The following is a 20,046-nucleotide window of genomic DNA, read 5'->3' on the forward strand; positions in this document are numbered from 1 at the left end:
CCATCTCTGGGCCCAAGTTCTGGACTCCATAAAAAAAGTGTCTTTTTATATTTTTATGTGTGTGCATGCGTGTTAGGCTTAACCACAGTAGCACACAAGAGCCAGCCAGCAACGCACGTTGCACTTGCAACCTTGTGCTGCCCGACTCCAATCGTTCTTAAAAAAAAAATACGATTAAAGTGTCATATATTTTTCTTGTTTGTGTGGGTGGGTTTTCGGCTTAACCCCATTAGTGGTCAAGATCCAGCCAGCAACGCAAGTTGCAACCTTGTGCTGCCAGACTCCAGTCGTGATCAATCGTTACTCTGGGGCCAAGTTCTTCTGGAGCTGACAAAAAATATAAATCATCATTTGTCGTTTTTTCTTTATCAAAGAAAGGGGGGGGTTTATCTTGCTTCCAGAATTGAGCGATGGCTGCCCTAGTGGCAATAAGTACATGTCCGATAAAATATCTGTGGTTAACTGGAACGTCTTCCTGAAATATATGTAAAAGAGCAGTGGCTAGGGACAGAGACAGTCGCAAACCAGTAACCTTCAGAATCAAGACTTCTACCTCCAGCCAGAGGGACAACTCCAGAAAATATGGAGAATCTCACCAATTTGACCACAAGAACACCAACATAAACTAGATTGGGAAGGCCAAATTTTGTGTAATCTGTCTGGGGTCAGATAAATACGATAGAATAATTTCATATACATTTCGATATGAGAGATACATCTAGACATTTTGAATATAGAAAAAAATAATTGGGACCATACATGTGGGTCTAAACATATATTTAAATGATTTTCCCATTTAATAATAGCTGGTATCTTAACTCATTTGTCGTTTTTTCTAATATTATTGTGTGTGCGCATGACTGCACGTGTGTTAATTTTGTAATCGCACCTTGGCTACACTATTGGTGATTGTGACACTGCTTCTAGACTGCAAAAAAAATATGGAGGGCTGTCACATAACAGGAGAGCAAGGCTAAGAACCACATGTTGTAGCTGCCGGCAGCAGTGCAAGGCCGTCAACTTCCTCGACCTCTAGGAAGGCCCATGCCCCAGGGCTTAAGTCACGCCATTGATATGGTAGTAATAGTAAAGCAGGTTTTATTGAAGTTAAGAAAATTTTTTTTAAAGGATATTTGACTTTAGATAAAAAAAAAATTGGCAATATGCCATTCACTACACGAAGTGGCAAGGAAAGGAGAAGGCCTTGGCCTTCTTACTTTATGAAGAAGACTGCTGATTCTGATAGCCCTTCTGCTTGTAGTAGTAGTGGTGGTGGTGGTCCAATTAAAAATGTGAAAGTTGTTTAGACATCTTCGGAAAAAACCAACTGTGTGCCCTGAGAAATCAAAATCACAAATCCCCAAGGAGAGTGTGTGAGCCCGACCTAAATACTAGTGTACTGGAGGTTCCTCCAAGTTCCAACATTTGTCTGCCCTCTGTAAATGTGGGGAAGGGCAGTCAACATCTTGCACACGTAGTCATTGAGGATGCTTCTGTGGAATTGCACATGGAGGAGGAGGATATTTTGGTGGATGAAGGTGCTAAGGATGATGATGATGTTGGTGTTGGTGATGAGGATGTTGATGCCGAGGTTGTCCTTTGTGTAAGTAAGGCAACAGCTGTTGCCCATGGTTTGAAAAAGCCAAAGCCCATTGTTGTCATGCTGGGACAAAAGACAAAAAAATCTACTTCTCACGTGTGGAATTATTTCCATCCCGTTCCGGACAACTGTTGTCAAGCCATATGTGCCTGTTGCCATGCAAGAGTGAGTAGAGGGAGGGACCTAAACCACCTAGGAACCTCCTCCTTGATACGTCACTTGGAGCGCATTCATCAAATATCAAAGTGTACATTGCCAAGTTCCAAAACTCAAAATGTAACAAGTCCAGTGTCACCTACCTGCTCCCTCTCTGTGAGATCCAAGCGCCTTCAATCTCCAACACCTGCATCATCAACATCCTCATTCATCATCGGGAGTAGTCCTGCTGCATCCAATGTTGGTATTCCAAACATGATTGACTCCTCTCCTATCCGTGATTCCTCAGAAGGATCCTTGATGACTACGCCTGTTGCTGCTGCTGCTGTCAGTGGATCTTCATCCCAGAAGGGGACCAGGAGGAAGACTACTTGTAGCGTATCCTCCAAAAAGTAATTAACTGTTAATCGTTTGCAAGGGCAAACAAGTATGACAGCAATCACACAGTTACACAGCGGATTACTGACTCCATAACAGCTATGCTGGTATTAGATATGCGTCCAGTATCCGCCATTACTGCAGTGGGTTTTCAACAGTTAATTCAGGTCCTGTGTCCTCTCTACCAGATCCCTTCTAGATTCCACTTTGCTAGAAGAGCAAATCCAAATCTCTACAAGGACATTACAAAAAACCTTATTACTGTCCTCAGAAATGCCGTTGTACCCACTGTCCACTTGACCACTGATATGTGGACAAGTGGGACAGGGCAAACTAAGGATTACATGACTATGACAGCCCACTGGGTAGGTGTATTGCCTACAACAGCAACATCTCCCTAAAGACAGCTGATACAGCAGGCTACTCTTTGTATAACTGGTTTCACTAAGAGGCATACCGCAGAGAACCTCTTAGAAAAACTCAGTGAAATCATTGCTAAATGGCTTACCCCACTTGGACTCTCCTCGGGATTTGTGATTTCAGACAATGCCACCAATATTGAGAGCATTACATCTGGGTGAATTCCAACACATCTCATGTTTTGCTCACACAATTAATTTGGTGGTACAACATTTTAAAAAAAATGACGGGGCCGTGCAGGAGATGCTCTTGGTTGCACGCAAAATATCCGGACATTTTAGACATTCGGTGACCGCTTGTCAAAGATTGCATGACCTGCAGGTACAGTTAAATTTGCTCTTCCATCAGCTGAAGCAAGAGGTAGTAACTCGGTAGAATTCTACCCTCTATATGCCAGGGGCTGCAACCAATGAATTGTTTTTTAAAATTAATTTATGACCAATTTAACAGCCAGGGGCTGCAACCAATGAATTGTTTTTTAATTAATTTATGATCAATTTAACAGCCAGGGGCTGCAACCAATGAATTGTTTTTTAATTAATTTATGATCAATTTTACACCTGACTGTCACTGTCATCGGCGTAGCTGCGCAGGGGTGCTGTGCTCCTGTCTGTCGAGGGGCTTCTGCCCAAAATAATAAATAAACAATTTTTTTATGTGCGTGTCAGCCACACCTGTCATCGGCAGAGCTGCACAGGGGTGCTGTGCTGCCGTCTGGCAAGGGGCTTCATTAATATTGCAATTAAAACTTTTTTTTTTTTAAAGTTTTTGGGTTACAAAAAGTTTTTATTTGTTTTAATCTTAAACGTAGCAGAATTGTTATCCTAATAGCTTATAAAGTTATATGCTCTAAAAAACTAAAGCCTATATTTATAATTTTTGTAAAAAACTAAAGCCTAATTCTGCTAAAAGAGAGACTGACACCACGGCCAAACATAAGAGTCACCTTCTGGATGTGAATTGTCTCATTTGCATGGGGAAAACACAACCCTCAGATGAGATGGATCTCAGCCAGTGGACAACATTGAAATTACCATTAAAAAGTCACAATGGAAGACTACAGTGTGGAGAATCTTTCTTCACAGTCAGGAGAGGCCTCAGAGAACATGAAAAAAGATGCTCTAGGTGCTGAACTTCAAGGGATTTCTCCATCATGTTCTGCAGTATGGAAAGGTTTCATTCGCATGTTTTCTATAAAGCAGTTCAAAGTTACAGCCTTCAATTGTCTGGTAATTCCTGGTAAAGGTGGGTGTTATAGATAGCGAAAGATTATTACAAGCAAAGGATTCATCTGTCTGGGAATTCATGGATCATATTTGGCCTGAATGCACTAAGACATCCAGTGATTCTGTCACTGTGTTCTGTAACCCACTAGTTTATTCCTACCTGAATGGCAAAATGAAATACGGAATATTAAGCACAGACAACATGGAGGCCTTTGTTATTCCGCTGCCTGCATGCCAACCAATACCTCCCAGACTACACCCACTGGGGGGACCAGGTCTTGATAATGACCATCTCCATCTGTTGCTAGGCCTTCTTCCAAACCATCCATCCTGGACTTACTGTCCAAAAAGGGTAAGCGGGGTACAGAAAGAGGAGCTAGATGTCCCCAATGACATTTTTTTTCTTCTATCATAGATTATGTGGAGAGAATAAGAGCTTCAAATGTTTGACTTGGAACAGGGGCTCCCACCTATTTGGCTTCCGTCCAGAGAACAGAGTTCTGTTCCTCAAGAACTGTCTATGCCTGCGCTGATAGGTAGGTAGTCTCTGTCTGTTGGTAAACACCCTTCAGGAGATGGCAACCCAGAATAACAACAACTATAATAATGTGTCCACTGAATAACCAGCCTGATCCCTTAACAGCAACATACCCCATATGGCCAACTCATAACATGACATGACACCCAGTTTGCAGCCTCCTCTTCCTTATGACACTAATTCAGTCGCCATGTTGCTCCAGTCCAAGACAGTGGGAACAATGGCAATTTGAAGGCCACTAACTAACTCTGTTTTTTTAATGTCCCTTTACAGGTTGGGAAACAGAACAGAAGATTTATTTTTGGAAAGCACGCTTCCTGGTCCGCTTCTGGGATGGAAAAAAAATGCCAGCAAGCAGGCATGGCGCAGCCGCACAACGTAATACTTAAAGCTTAGGTCTGAAATTTTGCATTTGCTGCTCAGTTCTGCTTGTTCACAATATATCTCATATGGTTAAGTGGACAGTGGGAACAATGGCAGTTTGAGCTAACTATGTTTTTTTTTATGTCTCTCTACAGGTTCGGAAATTCCACTTTATAGAAGATTTGCAAAGCATTATTTAAGTCATTTGTTTATTTATTTTTGGAGAGCACACTTCCTGGTCCCCTTGTGAACTGTGAGGTGGTCAAAATTGAATTCAAACAAGTGGAAATAAATGTTATCGAGGTTATTAATACTGTTTTTTTTATTTATTTTAAGAATAAATCCAGAACCAAAACCAAAACACGAAAACAAAACAAGGAGGTGAGGTTTTGGCAAAACCAATCCAGATCCAAAACCAGGGGAGATCCAAAACACGGGGGTCGGCGCACATCTTTAAAATATATATTTTTTGTGCTTATACACTCTCTACCGTACAATATATGGATATTAGAAGTCGCCAAAAGGTTCCGCGACCGTATATAAGTGACTGTAAGTTAAATGCTTCTATACAGGGCACAGAAACCAAGATGGCTTCTTGTGAGTGTGTGTATTATTACTTAACCCTATGAGAGTTAAAAAAGATATGTAATATATACTTCTTGATTAGTATTGGACCACAGATGTATACAAGTGATCAAATTCTAGTTCATGTGATGTTAGTCATACTGTGTGTCATAAGTATGTAATAAGATGGCATACAGATGTTGTTTCAGTATGTCATGCTTTGCATATTAGGGGTTAAGTCATACTTGTCTACTTTTGAAAAAGCATTTCAGGAAGATTGTGATATCAACACCTATGAGCGCGGCGGTAAAGTGGGCGTGTACTGCTACATCTGAGAGGTGTATCTTAAAATTGATTTACATCCAAATGTAAATGAGCCCCAAAGCAGTTAGTAAGATCTATCTGTTGGTGTAAACACACTGATACTTTCCAGAAAATGCATGTACCAATAGGGATCATTGTGTGTTATAACCAATGCAGGGAAATTTATACTAATAAACCAATTTAAATGTATATATCTCTGTTTTTTGTATATAACACAGCTTCATAATGGGGGTAATATGCAATCAGGGAGATTGCTAGTCTCTTCAGGGAGACATTGAGATTGCTACTATTTCAGGGAGCCTCCCTGACAATGAGGAAGAGTTGGCAAGTATGGGTTAAGTAATTAATGCAGAAATGTCTCCTGAGGAGTTTGAGTGGTTCAACTTTTGTAAAAGTTAAAATAATAACCCGTCATAAGTTGAGTTGTATATTTTACTGTAATGATCCTAAATCCTGTGTAAGCTATCTATCAATCTATCTATAAACCCCCTGTCGAAGTCAAATAATTGGTTGTGATCGCTTGGAAATTATCTAACAATCTAGTCGTCGATGGTCTGTTGAAGAGTGAGCTGGACAGTGCTCTGCGTCAGCTCAGTCTGATTGCAGCACAAATGTGTTTTTGTGTCTGTAACAAATTAATTAAAATATACACAGAGACTAGTATGCTCAAAGGAAGTGGTCTAAATGTAAAGTTGGAAGTCATTGTCAGGAATCTACAAGTCATTGGCAGTTGTGTGCCTATTGTTCGGCGCTGTTTTGTTTCATAGGAACTGACATCTACATGCTAATTAAGTGAAGCAAAGCCTGTCACAGGCTACCAGACTATGTGGCACCAGCATGCAGCTGTGGGTCTTCCCTTGTTTAGAAGTAAACTTCTATTTACACTTTTAGAATTAGTCCAGGCAATGCTTAAATGTTAAAATATGTTAGAAATGGATAATAAATATATATTAATCCATCACAAATACCCTAAATTACATAACACACAAATAGACTTACATGCATGCATAGACTTACACATTAAATAAAACCTATAAATATACAAGACGCACAGCGCACAGTTGCGATGTTTATCAAAGCACAACACACATAAATGCACTACACATATTAGCGAAACTGCGCAATATTCTCACACTTACACATACCAAAACTTATAAAAAGGTTCTCTAAGCATTAAGGTTAATATTAGAGGTTTTCTACATTATCAAGTCTATTGTAAAATACATATATTTAGTACATGATAAGCAGACTGTATTTGGTGCCATTCTAAATCACTGTTTATTTGCAGATTTTCGGTTCTATCAGCAAGGAGATCGCAGCAGGCATTCACAAGATATGAATTATAGGTTAGAATATATCTCTGTGTGTAGTGTTTCTTTATTAGTTCTTCGGAGGGAAACCTACACAAAGAAGCAGTTGGAAAGCTGATCCATACCTCTGATGACACCATATGAACTAACCTATGAATGGAGTGACCTGAAGCCAGAACCAATGAGCATCTGTTATTCTGTGCCTTTGTTGTCTCTGAAACCTGTACCGAATATAGGGTCTCATTCAGACCCGCTCGCGAGCGCAGGACGCTCGCAAGCAGGTCGATGTTACCCCAATGCGCATGCGCACGACGGAGGGAGCTCCATCGTGCGCATGCGCGAGACCCGGACAGCGACAGCCAAGCTGTCGCTCCGGGTCTCGCACCAAAGGGGGCGTGCTGTTGATGGCGACTGACAGCACACCCCCTTTGGTGGGCATGCCGGGGGCATGGCTGCCAGAAGGAGGCGTTCCCATGGGAACGCCTACCATCTGGGTCCGGCCCCACTGACATCACTAGTGATGTCAGTGGGAGTGATTTTGGCTCTGATAGAGCCAAAATCACTCCAGGGCTTACGGCCACGAGACCCTACCGCAGGGTCTCATCGCAAGCCCGATGGTTCCACAGCTATGCGAGCGTCCAAAAGGCCGCTCCACATTTAAATAGGATGGCACTGATTCAGAGCGAGCGCTCTGGTCAGAGCGTCTGGCTCTGAATCAGGGCCATAGGCTTGTGAGCTGAGGCAGTAGGCAGTCATTTCCTCCATATCCTTGGGTGACCACATATTCAGGATTGAAATACTGCATACTGGGCCAGTGCGCATGCATAAGTATTGGTTTGTACCTTGTTAATGTATCATCTTTTGCACCAATTGTACTTAGATCACAGCGTGTAACTAAATGCTTTTTATGTGGTTAATAATATCTTTTGTGCTTTGTGCTAAACAGCGACATTTAGGGTGTTTAGATAATTAGGAATTCATACCCCCTTTCAAAATCCTGCGTTTGCTAAGTAGCACTACTCACTATCAGGCAGCTGGCCAATGAAACAAGAACTTGACATAACTAATTACTGCTACACTTTAGAAAAAGAGCAACGGAATATGCTGCGCTATATAAGAAACTTAATAAATAATAAATAAACACTTAAAATCAGTATATTTGAAGCTAACCTGATGCTGCAAGGTGATGGCATGTAGTTATGAGAGCGGCCGCCGGTCTCAATACCAACAGGGGAGTTAAGATAGGCATCGGTATTTCGACGTCTATCTTAATACTGATGCGGGTCCCCGAAGGACGCCAGCACGATTGAGGCAAGTCTAGGGGACCCCGTAGCCGAGGGTTAGGTTTAGGGAGCATAGCGGGGTTAGGTCTTGGGGGGCAGGTTAGGGTTAGGCACCAAGGCAGGGGGTTAGATTTAGGCACGAAGGGAGGAGACTTTGGTTTAGGCACTTTCGGGTAGGGTTAGGGTGCGGGGTGGGGATGGTTAGGCTACAAGAAGTGAGGATTAGGGTTAGGGGGGGAAGGGTAAGTATACTTATCCGACCCCTGTCGGGATATCAACTATCGGGATGCCGCTGTCTGTATTCTGACAGGAGGCATCCCGACAGTCGGTATTACATACCGATTCCAAGGTAACAACTTTCTAGTCACAGCTCAAACATTCACTTTCAGTTTGATAAGTTGTTGGTTGCATTATTGAAGCTAATTATACTTGCATTTAGCACGGCATGATCTGGGATGCAGAAGAGCCATAACTAGGTATTTGAAGGCCCCATAGCAAATGTTTGTAAGGGTCCCTATGTACCACCCAATGTTGAAAAATGTATATAATACTTGTAACTTTAACAAGGAAAATGGGCACCCCTCAGCTCTGGGCCCTATAGCAGCTGCACCCCTTGCACCTATGGTAGTTACGCCCATGCTAGAAGGACACAGAAGCAGCTGTACGCAACATATAGAAATAAGAAAGTCAAACTTTAGCGATAACAAATGTAAATTTGTAAATGGGATAACAGAGGACTCTCTCACCTTGTGTCTCTCCCCATCCAGTAACATAACATTCAGACTTATCTGGTACAACATAATTATGAGGTGGTAAGCAAGCTGGCAGGACTTCATCTGTTATTAAAACTGGGCTATAAAAGAAACAGGATTTAGCTTTTAATTCTTTTTCTATATCTCAATAACTTCAACAGGTTTTTTGTTTTAGATGTCATAGATTATATATATATATATATATATATATATACACTCCACAGGGCGGCACTCCGTATACTCAAAAAACACATAAGCCGTGCTTACTGCAACGTTTCAGCGCTTTATTTTGCGCTTTTTGTCAAGCATAGAATACTATGCGCAAAATAAAGCGATGAAACGTTGCAGTAAGCACGGCTTATGTGTTTTTTGAGTATACGGAGTGCCGCCCTGTGGAGTATATTTGCAGTCTATTTTTGGATACAGACTGTGGAGGGCACCCGACAAGGTTGCATACTGATCTCATGAGTGCCGGATTCTGGTTTTCTATATAGATAGATAGAAGCAAATGTCCAGAACACCAGACAACCAGCACACCAGTATAAATGCAAAAAAAGTTATTTATATCATCTGGTTATTGAATCCATAGAAAATTCAAAAGCTAGCAACGTCCATTCACAAAAGCCAAAGTGCAATAGTGCTAAAATACAGTAAAATTCCATATTGGTACTCATCATATACAGTGAACCATCGTTGCAGCATTAGTGTGTATGGCCCGGCCCGACAGCTGTTTCGGTACCTGTCGGTACCTTCTAGCCCTTGGAAGAAGGTACCGATGGGTACCAAAACAGCTGTCGGGCCGGGCTGTAGACACTGATGAGGAGTTAGAGTGTGCAGGATTTGCGATTTTTTTTTTTTATATATTATAAGGTCGTGCCCTTATATTAAGGCTGTATAGAAAAAAACTGAAATCTCAATAGAGAATTCCGAAGAGGGAGAAGGGTGTTTAAGGGGATACACCTCAAAAGCTATTGGAAATACCGGGCTAAAATTTGGCACAGACTGATAGAACTGTCGCTTGGTGCTGCATGCAAAATTTCAGGGCAAAAACATTAAAAATGAGGATTTCGGAGTAATCTAAAACTCCAATTGTCACTTTTTTCTGACATTCTCAACTAGGACAATTTTTCTGCTGTTCTCTGGGGGATTTTTGGGAAGGCATAACTCAGGGTAGGGGGCGAATATAAACTTGGGGTTTGTTTTATTAGGTAGCTATTGTTCCAGAATAGGGTCTTTTGGGGTTCAGGTAATTAAGAAAGTTACAGTTTTTAAACTATTACCTCACAAATCCGCCATTATACAAATAGGAAGTTTCAATTCCCTGTGCAGCCGCAGTAGGAGCCTTCAGCACATGTATTCACTGTGGCTTCACTTGGGTGCAGCAAGATGGCTGCCATTTGCGGGCGGTAGCGTGGGATGTGGGGGAGAGGGAGTAGGGGTTAGTGGACTATAGCTGCGGCCTGGAACCAGGGACGGTAGCAGGCGTTAGCGGTGTGGGCGGCGGTGTAGCAGGCGTTAGGACCCCGGGGAGGTAGCAGCACACAGATGCAGGCTCGGATCTGGAATATCCGTAATACCTGCATCTGTGTTTAAAAAAAACAAACACAGAAGCAGGGACGGGTCAGTGAGACCCGTCTGTGCTTCTGTGTTTAATTAAAAAATAAAACCTGTGTAAAAAATAAATAAATAATGGCATGACGCCCTCCCCAAAAAACAATCAGCACCGGGCTTTGGAAAGCCAGTACTGGTTGTGCTTCATACGGGGGACCCCTACGTCATTTGTCCCCTATATTTAGCACAACCAGTACTGGCTTTCCAAAGCCCGGTGCTGGTTGTTGTTTTTGGGGAGGGACCACAACATTTTTTTTTTATTACACAGGTTTTTTTTAATAACACAGAATCGCAGATGGGTCTCACTGACCGTCCCTGCTTCTGTGTTTATTTAAATTTAGGTATCACAGATCGTTCAGATCAGAGCCTGCATCAGTCTGCTGCTACCTCCCCTGGATCCTGCCACCTGCACCGCCGGCACCGCTAACACCCCTGGGTCCCAGCCGCAGCTAATGCCCGCTATAAATTTGCCCCCTACCCTGAGTTATGCCTTCCCAAAAATCCCCCATAGAGAACAGTAGATAAGTGGTCCTAAATGAGTGTCTGAGAATACTGACAGTTGGAAATTTTAATTACTCATTTTTTATGTTTTTGCCCTGAAATTTGGCATGCAGCACCGAGCGACAGTTCTACCAGCCCATGCCAAATTTCAGCTCTGTGCCTCTAACAGCTTTTGAGGTGTAGCCCCTTAAACACAATGCCCCCCCTTCAGATTTCTGGGAAAATTCCATTTTTTTCCGAGAGGACCCCTACATAGCTCGTTCCCTGTATTTTGGCAACCAAGACTGCCTCTGATAAGCCTGGTGCTGGTTGTGCTAAATACAGGGAACCACTACATCGTTTGTCCCCCGTGTTTAGCACAACCAGCACTGGGGCTCCAAAGCCCGATGCTGGATGTGCTGTGGAGGCACGTAATTTTTTTTTTATATATATATATTACACATTCATTTTTGAAAACAATACATGGATGGATCTCACTGATATGTCCATGCATCTGTGTCTTATTAATTTGATTTTCTCAGGTGCATGCCCAGCACCAGTGAGTCCCTCTGTCGCTATCTGATGCTTCTGTGCACGCCTGTTGCTGCCACTGCTCCGCACCTCCACTGCTGCCACTGCCCCACACACCTGCAGCCTGCCCCCCACAGCCGTCTCTCCCTCTGCACCTTTAAAACACCTCCTTTGTGCTGTCTGCTCCTCCACCCGTGTTAGTGTACCTATTTGTTGTCTTTCTGCCCTGCAGGTGGCCCAGTTTGCTCGTCAAAACCCTTATGGTTAATAAATTTATAAAAAAGCATTGAAATTCCATAGACAAAATGCCTTACGGTTTTACATGTCCCATTAAGGCTTCTTAGACATGATCTGAAATTTCACAAAACCTACTGAATTTGTGCTACTCAAACTAAAAAACCAATGAAATGACGATCATTAAGGCTGATGCCTTAATGGACGTGTTCCTTGCACAATACAGATATGGCATGCCATCACACCCTGTAGGTAAGTGCAGATTCAGCACTTTTAAACAGAATGAGATTGCTGTCACAAAATGGTGGAGCTGCTAATTCACAGAATTGTGTGCTCATTGGAATACGCACATGCAGTCTATGCAACAGAGGTCTGAGCAGAAAATAGAGCTGTGCAGATGATATAAAAGTGGTGTGGATGGGGGGAGGAGACACAGCAGCGTGGATGGGTGAGACACAAAGGTCTGTAGAGGAGAGAAGATTAAGCAGTACAGATGATGGGAGGAGGTAGCCAAAGTGATGCAGATGGGTGAAAAACAGTGGTGCGGATGGGGTGGAGGAAAAAAGTAATGTAGATGGGTGGAAAACAGTGGTGCAGATAGGGGGCAAACAGAGTGGCACAGTTGGGGACAGCGACGTAGATGGGGGTAGGGTGGCATGAACATGGGAAGACAGAGCAGTGCGGATGGAGAAAGACAGATTGGTGCGGATGAGAGAACACAGACTAGCACAGTTCGGAGACCACACGGTAGTAGGGATTGGGGAAGACAGATTGGTGTGGATAGGGAGGAAAACAGAGTGGTGCCGATGAAGGAAGAAAGAGTGCCACAGATAAGAGAAAGACAGCAATGTGGCTCTGCAGAAGGCACAGATGCAGGGCGGTGCGGCTGGGGAAAATCAGACTGGTGCTGTTGAGGGAACACAGACTATCACAGTTGGGAGAGCACACAGCAGTAGGGACTTGCGATAAAGCTCCGTCCCTGCGAATCCCCTCCGCACACTAGTCACAGTATTTTCGCAAACAATACCATGACAAAGTGCCTGCGCATGCGCTGGCCACCGCTGCTACCTCCCCCGGTCCTAAGCCCTGCCCCCATTGTTAAGCCCCACCCCTGCGATTGCGGGCCCCCCCGCAACCCTCCCTCCCTTAATAGCATTTACAGTTAGGTGCATAAATATTGGGACATTGTCTGAATTTTCATATTTTGGCCTCTATTCACCACCACAATGGCTTTGAAATGAGACAAACAAGATGTGCTTTAACTGCAGATTTTCAGATTTAATTTGAGGGTAATTGCATCCAAATCAGGTGTAGGAATTACAACGGTTTCTATATGTGCCTCCCACTTTTTAAGGGGCCAAAAGTAATGGGACAAACTAAACAATCCTAAATCTAACTTTCACTTTTTAATACTTTGTTGCAAATCCTTTGCAGGCAATTATAGCCTGAAGTCTGGAATGCATAGACATCACCAGATGCTGGGTTTCATCCCTGGTGATGCTCTGCCAGGTCTCTACTGCAAATGTCTTCAGTTCCTGCTTGTTCTTGGGGCATTTTCCCTTCAGTTTTGTCTTCATCAAGTGAAATGCATGCTCAATCGGATTCAGGTCAGGGGATTGACTTGGCCATTGCATAACATTCCACTTTTTAGCCTTAAAAAACTCTTTGGTTGCTTTTGCAGTATGCTTCGGGTCATTGTCCATCTGCACTGTGAAGCTCCGTCCAAAGCATTTGACTGAATTTGAGCATATAATATTGCCCAAAACACTTCAGAATTCATTCTGCTGCTATTGTCAGCAGTCACATCATCAATAAATACAAGGGAACCAGTTCCATTGGCAGCCATACATGCCCACGCCATGACACTACCACCACCATGCTTCACTGATGAGGTGGTATGTTTTGGATCATGAGCAGTTCCTTTCCTTCTCCATACTCTTCTCTTCCCATCACTCTGGCACAAGTTGATTTTTGTCTCATCTGTCCATAGGATGTTGTTCCAGAACTGTAATGGCTTTTTTTAGATGTTGTTTGGCAAACTCTAATCTGGTCTTCCTGGTTTTGAGGCTCAACAATGGTTTACATCTTGTGGTGAACACTCTATATTCACTCTTGTGAAGTCTTCTCTTGATTGTTGACTTTGACACATATACACCTACCTCCTGGAGAGTGTTCTTGATTTGGCCAACTGTTGTGAAGGGGTTTTTCTTCACCAGGGAAATAATTCTTCTGTCATCCACCACAATTGTTTTCCATGGTCTTCTGGGTCTTTTGGTGTTACTGAGCTCTCCGGTGCGTTCTTTCTTTTTAAGAATGTTCCAAGCAGTTGATTTGGCCACACCTAATGTTTTTGCTATCTCTCTGATGGGTTTGTTTTGATTTCTCAGCCTAATGATGGCTTGCTTCACTGATAGTGAAAGCTCTTTGGATCTCATATTGAGAGTCGACAGCAACTGATTCCAAATGCAAATGTCACACCTAGAATCAACTCCAGACCTTTTACCTGCTTAATTGATAATGAAATAACGAGGGAATAGCCTACACCTGTCCATGAAATAGCTTTTGAGTTGATAGTCCCATTACTTTTGGCCCCTTAAAAAGTGGGAGGCACATATAGAAACCGTTGTAATTCCTACACCGTTCACCTGATTTGGATGTAATTACCCTCAAATTAAATCTGAAAGTCTGCGGTTAAAGCACATCTTGTTTGTTTCATTTCAAAGCCATTGTGGTAGTGAACAGAGGCCAAAATATGACAATTCTGACAATGTCCCAATATTTATGCACCTGACTGTACCTGCAGTCATCGATGCTTCGGTGATGTCTTCCATGCCTCCGATCAGCTGATATCCCATACTGCACTGGGACCCGATCATCTGATGACCGGGCCCCAGTGCACCATGTGAGACCAACTGACCGGAGGGGAGTCATCACCGGAGCCCCGATCAACGGACCATGGAGTCAGGTAAGTTTTTTTTTTTTTTTTTCAGCTTTGATCAGCTTGCGGTCTGTTTAGACCACACAGCTGATCACTTCGGCCGGCTCTGGGCTCTGCTCTGCCTGTTAGAGCTCGAGCAGGAGTCCGGTAACTGGGGGAGTCCCTGGATAACGCCACCTCCAGGTGGCGTTATTATCACAGGGCTTTCCCCGGTATATTTTTACAATTTATTTTTAGTAACTTTGGTCGGATCACATTTCCAATTACAATTTTTATGCTAAAAATAAGTGATACTTAGGGGTTTGCAGTAGAATTTTATGAATTCTACTCCAATTGCCCTGTAATAACTGTAGGTGATACTAAAATAATGTGAAATGGGTGTGAAAACACCCTTTTTCACTTTATTTTAGTAAAAATAATGTTAATAAATAGAGCCCTGGGTGAGATAACAGAAAAAGCAACTACACTTCGCCGAAGACTCAACTAGAACATAGGAAACCTGCTCAAGAAGACAGCAGGTAGAGAGGGCCATCATTTTTGGTAAGGAAATAAACCGAGATTATAGGGATGGAGGGAAATGAGTGTAAGGGACAGGTGGAGCAAACTGATAAAGTGTTTTATCATGGGACTGAGATAGGAAATTGAGACAATAGTGGTTGAGGACAAAGCATAAGGGACGTGAGGAGCTTGAGGAGGGAGCGGTATAGTATGGTGATAAGTAGACAAGCATTAGTGAGTTTACTCATAATAGTTTCCTAATGAACACAATGATGACTTCAGAACTCCTAACCAAACAGAGGGTTTCCCCTGTATTCTTGAATTCTTATTCTTGTTGATTTCCCCTCCAGAACAGTATTGGCAGGTTATTCCATCGATCCATATTCAATCATTCTGTTAAAAAGTTATCCTACTTCTACTATCTCTCTGTTTTCTTCCCTCCAATTTAAAAGTTTGGAATTTTGATTTAGAATTCCTCTTTTTAAAAAAAAAAAAAAAAAATACTGTCTTTGTGAATTCTATATTTAAATATTTATCTTATATCACCTCAGTCCTTTCTCTCCTCTAAGCTGTACGTGTCCAGCTTTTCAAGTCTTTCCTGTTAAGTCACTTATGTTCCCAGAAGTCATGACATGTATGGAGATAATTTCACATATCAATTTGTTTTATCAATGATATAATTACCTTTATAGATTAGAAATATAAGTCACATTTATGATCTGTTTAATTTGATAACATCTCCCAATACCTATTAAATTTCCATCTGTACATTTTAGAGATACATAATTCAGAGAAGACAAAGATGTAGAATATTCCTATCCATTGCCTGAATCACTATTTTGTAACTGTCAGGTTGCGGCCTAGGATCGGCCGTTACTCTCCATAGTGCCGGCTTCCCCTGATCCCTCGGGTGGTCAGACGCCTGGTGTAGTGGCGGGTGATGCGCTGAGCATTATTCTTAGAGCCATGTGGACATCCGTGTGCTGCGCCATGCCTTGGTTACTGTGGTCACCATCATGGACTCAGCCATGTCACTTCACATCACCTGACTACCCTTTACCCAATGGTAGCATGGTGGTGGACAGCTGATGCTGTCTACCTATGATCTGCTAACTTAGGGTATAAAGCCTGCCTCCGGACAGAAGGTAGTTGCCTGTGCAATGTTGTCGCTATCCAGTGTTTACTGCCATTACCTCGTTCCAGGTTCCCTCCTCGTGGGATCCTTGTGTCTACAAACATCTATTTCTGGTGCAACAGAGCGTCCTAACATCTTGCCTGTGTGCTGACAGATACCAACTCATTAAGCAACAGAGCATCCAAACATCTTGCCTGTGTGCTGATTCAAGTACCAACTCCTTTTCCAACAGTGCGTCCTAAGCATCTCGCCTGTGTACAAACAAGTGCCTATCCATTGTGCAACAGAGTGTCCTAAACATCTCGCCTGTGTACTAGCAAGTGCCTATCCGTTGTGCAACTGAGTGTATTTACATCATTACCTGCGTACCCATCAAGTGCCCCTTGGTGCACATTTGTGCATCTGGACACACTGGTGCGCATCATTAGCACCACCTCCTGACGCAACTCTGGTGTACTATTTCAAGTGCCATCTCTCGGCGAAATTGTGGGTCAAAAGACCTTTGTCAGAGTATAAGTTGCAGTCTCCTCATTGGTGCCATTTACTTCTTACAGAAGTAGTTCTCTAGGGCCACTTTAGTAACCTCTCTATTCCCGTGGGTACCAGACACCTGACCAAAGGACTGCGACCAGCCAGCTGGGTGCAGCTAAACCCATATCCCGCTTGAAGGGATCACTGGTGAACACCTCCCAGCTGGTTAGACTTTGCACCATTGGTCAGGTCTCTTCAACGCCCGGTATTCGTGGATGAGGAGATCTTACATACAGGCCCCATGCCTCCGATTGCTTCCTCAGCCAGGACTTCAGCTTTCATCCCCTCAGCAGGGGTTCCACACAGCCAGTCGTGACAGTAACTCATCTTATTATCTCCCAATTTCCTGCCAGCAGGTAACAATGTGATAATAAGATAATTATAGTCATACCGATTTGTTTATTATTGTTCCCTGCCCCATTCTATTAAATTAAAATAACCCAATTATATTTACGTTCATATACCCTAATTGATATGATGATTAGTAAATCAAGACAAAAAGGCAGTTGGTGAAAGTTAGTTAGATATAATTAATTGATAACTTGATATACAAGTTAAAACATATGAAGATTGACATTTAAATTCAAAATGCAATTCCAGTAACTTTTAGTGTCACTTAGACATTCAAAGTGAATAAAATGGGAGAAATCATAACGTCAGTGGAACAAGGCTGCTGTTCTAGCTATTTTACTTCTGATTTATATAGAGCATGGACACCTATAGTAAGGACAGACTTTTAAACTACCAGCGTGTAAGTTCAGGTGAGTAGAGGATCTGTATGCAGAGAACCAATGAAGGAAAGGCATGGGGGAGAGAAGAGACCTGATTGGAGAGGAAATAAGTTAAAGCAGAGTGTCAGACTAGTCACAACAAGTTGATAACAAGTTAAATACATTAGCCTTCAAGCTTTATTAAAGAAAAAGAAACACAAATATACATAATTTCTACATACCGTATGCACAAAACCTATATTGCTGTAACAAAGAATGGCCCACCAGAGTTGTCAAGAATTGCAAAGCTGCCCACCAGAAAGTGCAGAGAATTCAAGATGCATGCTGGAACTTACGAAGGCATTGAAAAGCCCTCCAGAGTGTAAGCCACTGAGCTCTACAAAAGGTATACAGAAGCCCACTTGAATTAACCCACTTGGGTTTTCTGGGGCACCTAAAAGTCATTTGGGATTTACAGGACATTTAGAAGCCTATTGGTATCTGTAATGTCTTAGGGATCACCAGAATTGGGAAACTACATTCCCTCACATGTTTCAAGGACATTAGACAAATATACCATGTATATCAATTTTATCAGCTTTATTGACTAGATACTGTACATTATTTTATATACTTTGTACATGCACTTTTTTAAAAAATGTTACAAAAATGTTATATTTCTACATCAACATATAGCACAAGTATTTATAATGTATTTAATATATTAAGCTGGGTACACACCTATGCAGATTCTGGACGGATCACCCAATATTGACTGATAATTGCATAGGTGTGTGTGCAGGACATAGTCGTAACTACGGTGTTTGGCAATGGAATAAACGACGCCTCCCCCCTTATCAATGCCACAGGCCTAATTACCCCACGGGCCTAGTGCCTGACAACCTGGTGGTCTAGGGAGGGATTAATGGTAGCCTACCTGTACGGTCCTAAGCCACATTCTTCTGCCACTGGCCCGTCCTGGCCAGTGGCACCGCCACCAGAGCTCTTCTTTCTTGAGGCCAGTGTCCTCTGGCCTCTTCCATGCCCAGTGGAGCTCTGCCTACCGCTGCCGAACTGACTTTTCTGCTCAGTAGTGTCTGATGTCAAACGTCTTGAGCGGAGCCAGCCATGACATGACATCGATTGATTCGCCGCCGCCGCTTTTTATTGGTTGCCAGTCCACAAGCCATAATTGGCTTGTAGCCAGCACCGAATTCATATGGCCGCCAGTCCGCGAGCTGCACCCAGCTTGCAGCCGGCGCTAAATGTCACCCGCCGCTAGGAACATTCCAGGTGAGATGTATCCAGCCAGAGAGACATCTTACCGGACTGCAGGACAACTGGCACTGGGATCAACACTTGATCCCAGCGCTGGACATTTCCCAGGCCGGCGGCGCCCCCTTCTGCCGGGCCTGTCAGATGGTGCTCAGGACAAGGTGCCCCACACACACCTCCCTTGGTATGCCACTGGTGCAGGAGCATTAGCTGATAAACAGCTTCAGTTGCTTCTACTATCTCATCTTATGAGCTGCTTAAAAATTGAGATGCCGGACCTACCGATCCCCTTGAATAAAGTACATACTACGCTAAATATAGCGTGTACAGGGTGCACACTGATCAGAGAATGGCTCCGAAGATCAAAGCGTTTATCTGATCTGCACAGTGTTTACTCAGCAGTACTCCACATTTGCTTCTGTATATATTATACTGCATAAGGTCTACAACCACAAATATTACAACACTTAGAAAGCGATGGGAATATTTTCATTTTTGATAATGGAGAGTTGAGGAATTCTTTATCTTGTCAGTTTAATAGGTATTGATGTCAATTGTATTTTTACAACTGCTGCTACCACAGAATTGATAACACTAATTTAATTAAAGGTGTTTTGCTTTTTTTAAGGAACACTATAAATTACTACTATCAAAATGGAATCTGGATGGCATCTAGCGTAGCGGGTATATGAAACAATATATGCAGCAGAAAGTTAATGTATTATTTTATTTTTATATGATCCAAAGTGTATGAAAATCAGTTACCTATTCAGTAACAATCAGTTACCTTTTCAACTTCAGTAAGGCAATATCTGCTTTTGTTGGTTCCAAAAATAACTTTTCAACATCTCGCACTTGCTTTGAAGGCTCACTGCTAGTTTCTTTATGAATTCCAAGTTGTACTTTATAAGAGGATGGCTTGTCTGAGCTGTTGAACAAATCAAGAGAAATAATTTAAGAAAAAAACTGTTATTTTCTGTTAGTAAATTAATTGTTAGTATTTGCAACAAATCTTCTGTGATATTCTCTAAATTTTAATGACAATACCCCCCAAAATAACTACTTATTTTAGCATATTATACATAGTACAGGTTGAGTCTCCCATATCCAAAATGCTTGGGACCAGGGATATTTTGGATATCGGAATATTTCATAATTTGGAATATTTGTATAATATAATGAAATATCT

General features: G+C 42.5%; 1 protein-coding gene across 1 annotated transcript in view; it reads right to left on the bottom strand.

The window, feature by feature from the left end:
• The window catches only part of PLG (plasminogen), a 176,171-nt gene that overhangs the window by 15,110 nt on the left and 141,015 nt on the right, over nucleotides 1–20,046 (bottom strand). Inside the window, exons 16-17 of the mRNA XM_088451795.1 lie at nucleotides 19,645–19,785; nucleotides 8,909–9,015 (exon numbers count right to left, since the gene is read on the bottom strand). Coding sequence (XP_088307921.1) covers nucleotides 8,909–9,015; nucleotides 19,645–19,785 — 248 coding nt within the window. The remainder of the gene's footprint in view (nucleotides 1–8,908; nucleotides 9,016–19,644; nucleotides 19,786–20,046) is intronic.

The sequence above is a fragment of the Taudactylus pleione genome, unplaced genomic scaffold, assembly GCF_031769625.1.
Source record: "Taudactylus pleione unplaced genomic scaffold, aTauple2 ptg000006l, whole genome shotgun sequence".
NCBI lineage: Eukaryota > Metazoa > Chordata > Amphibia > Anura > Myobatrachidae > Taudactylus > Taudactylus pleione.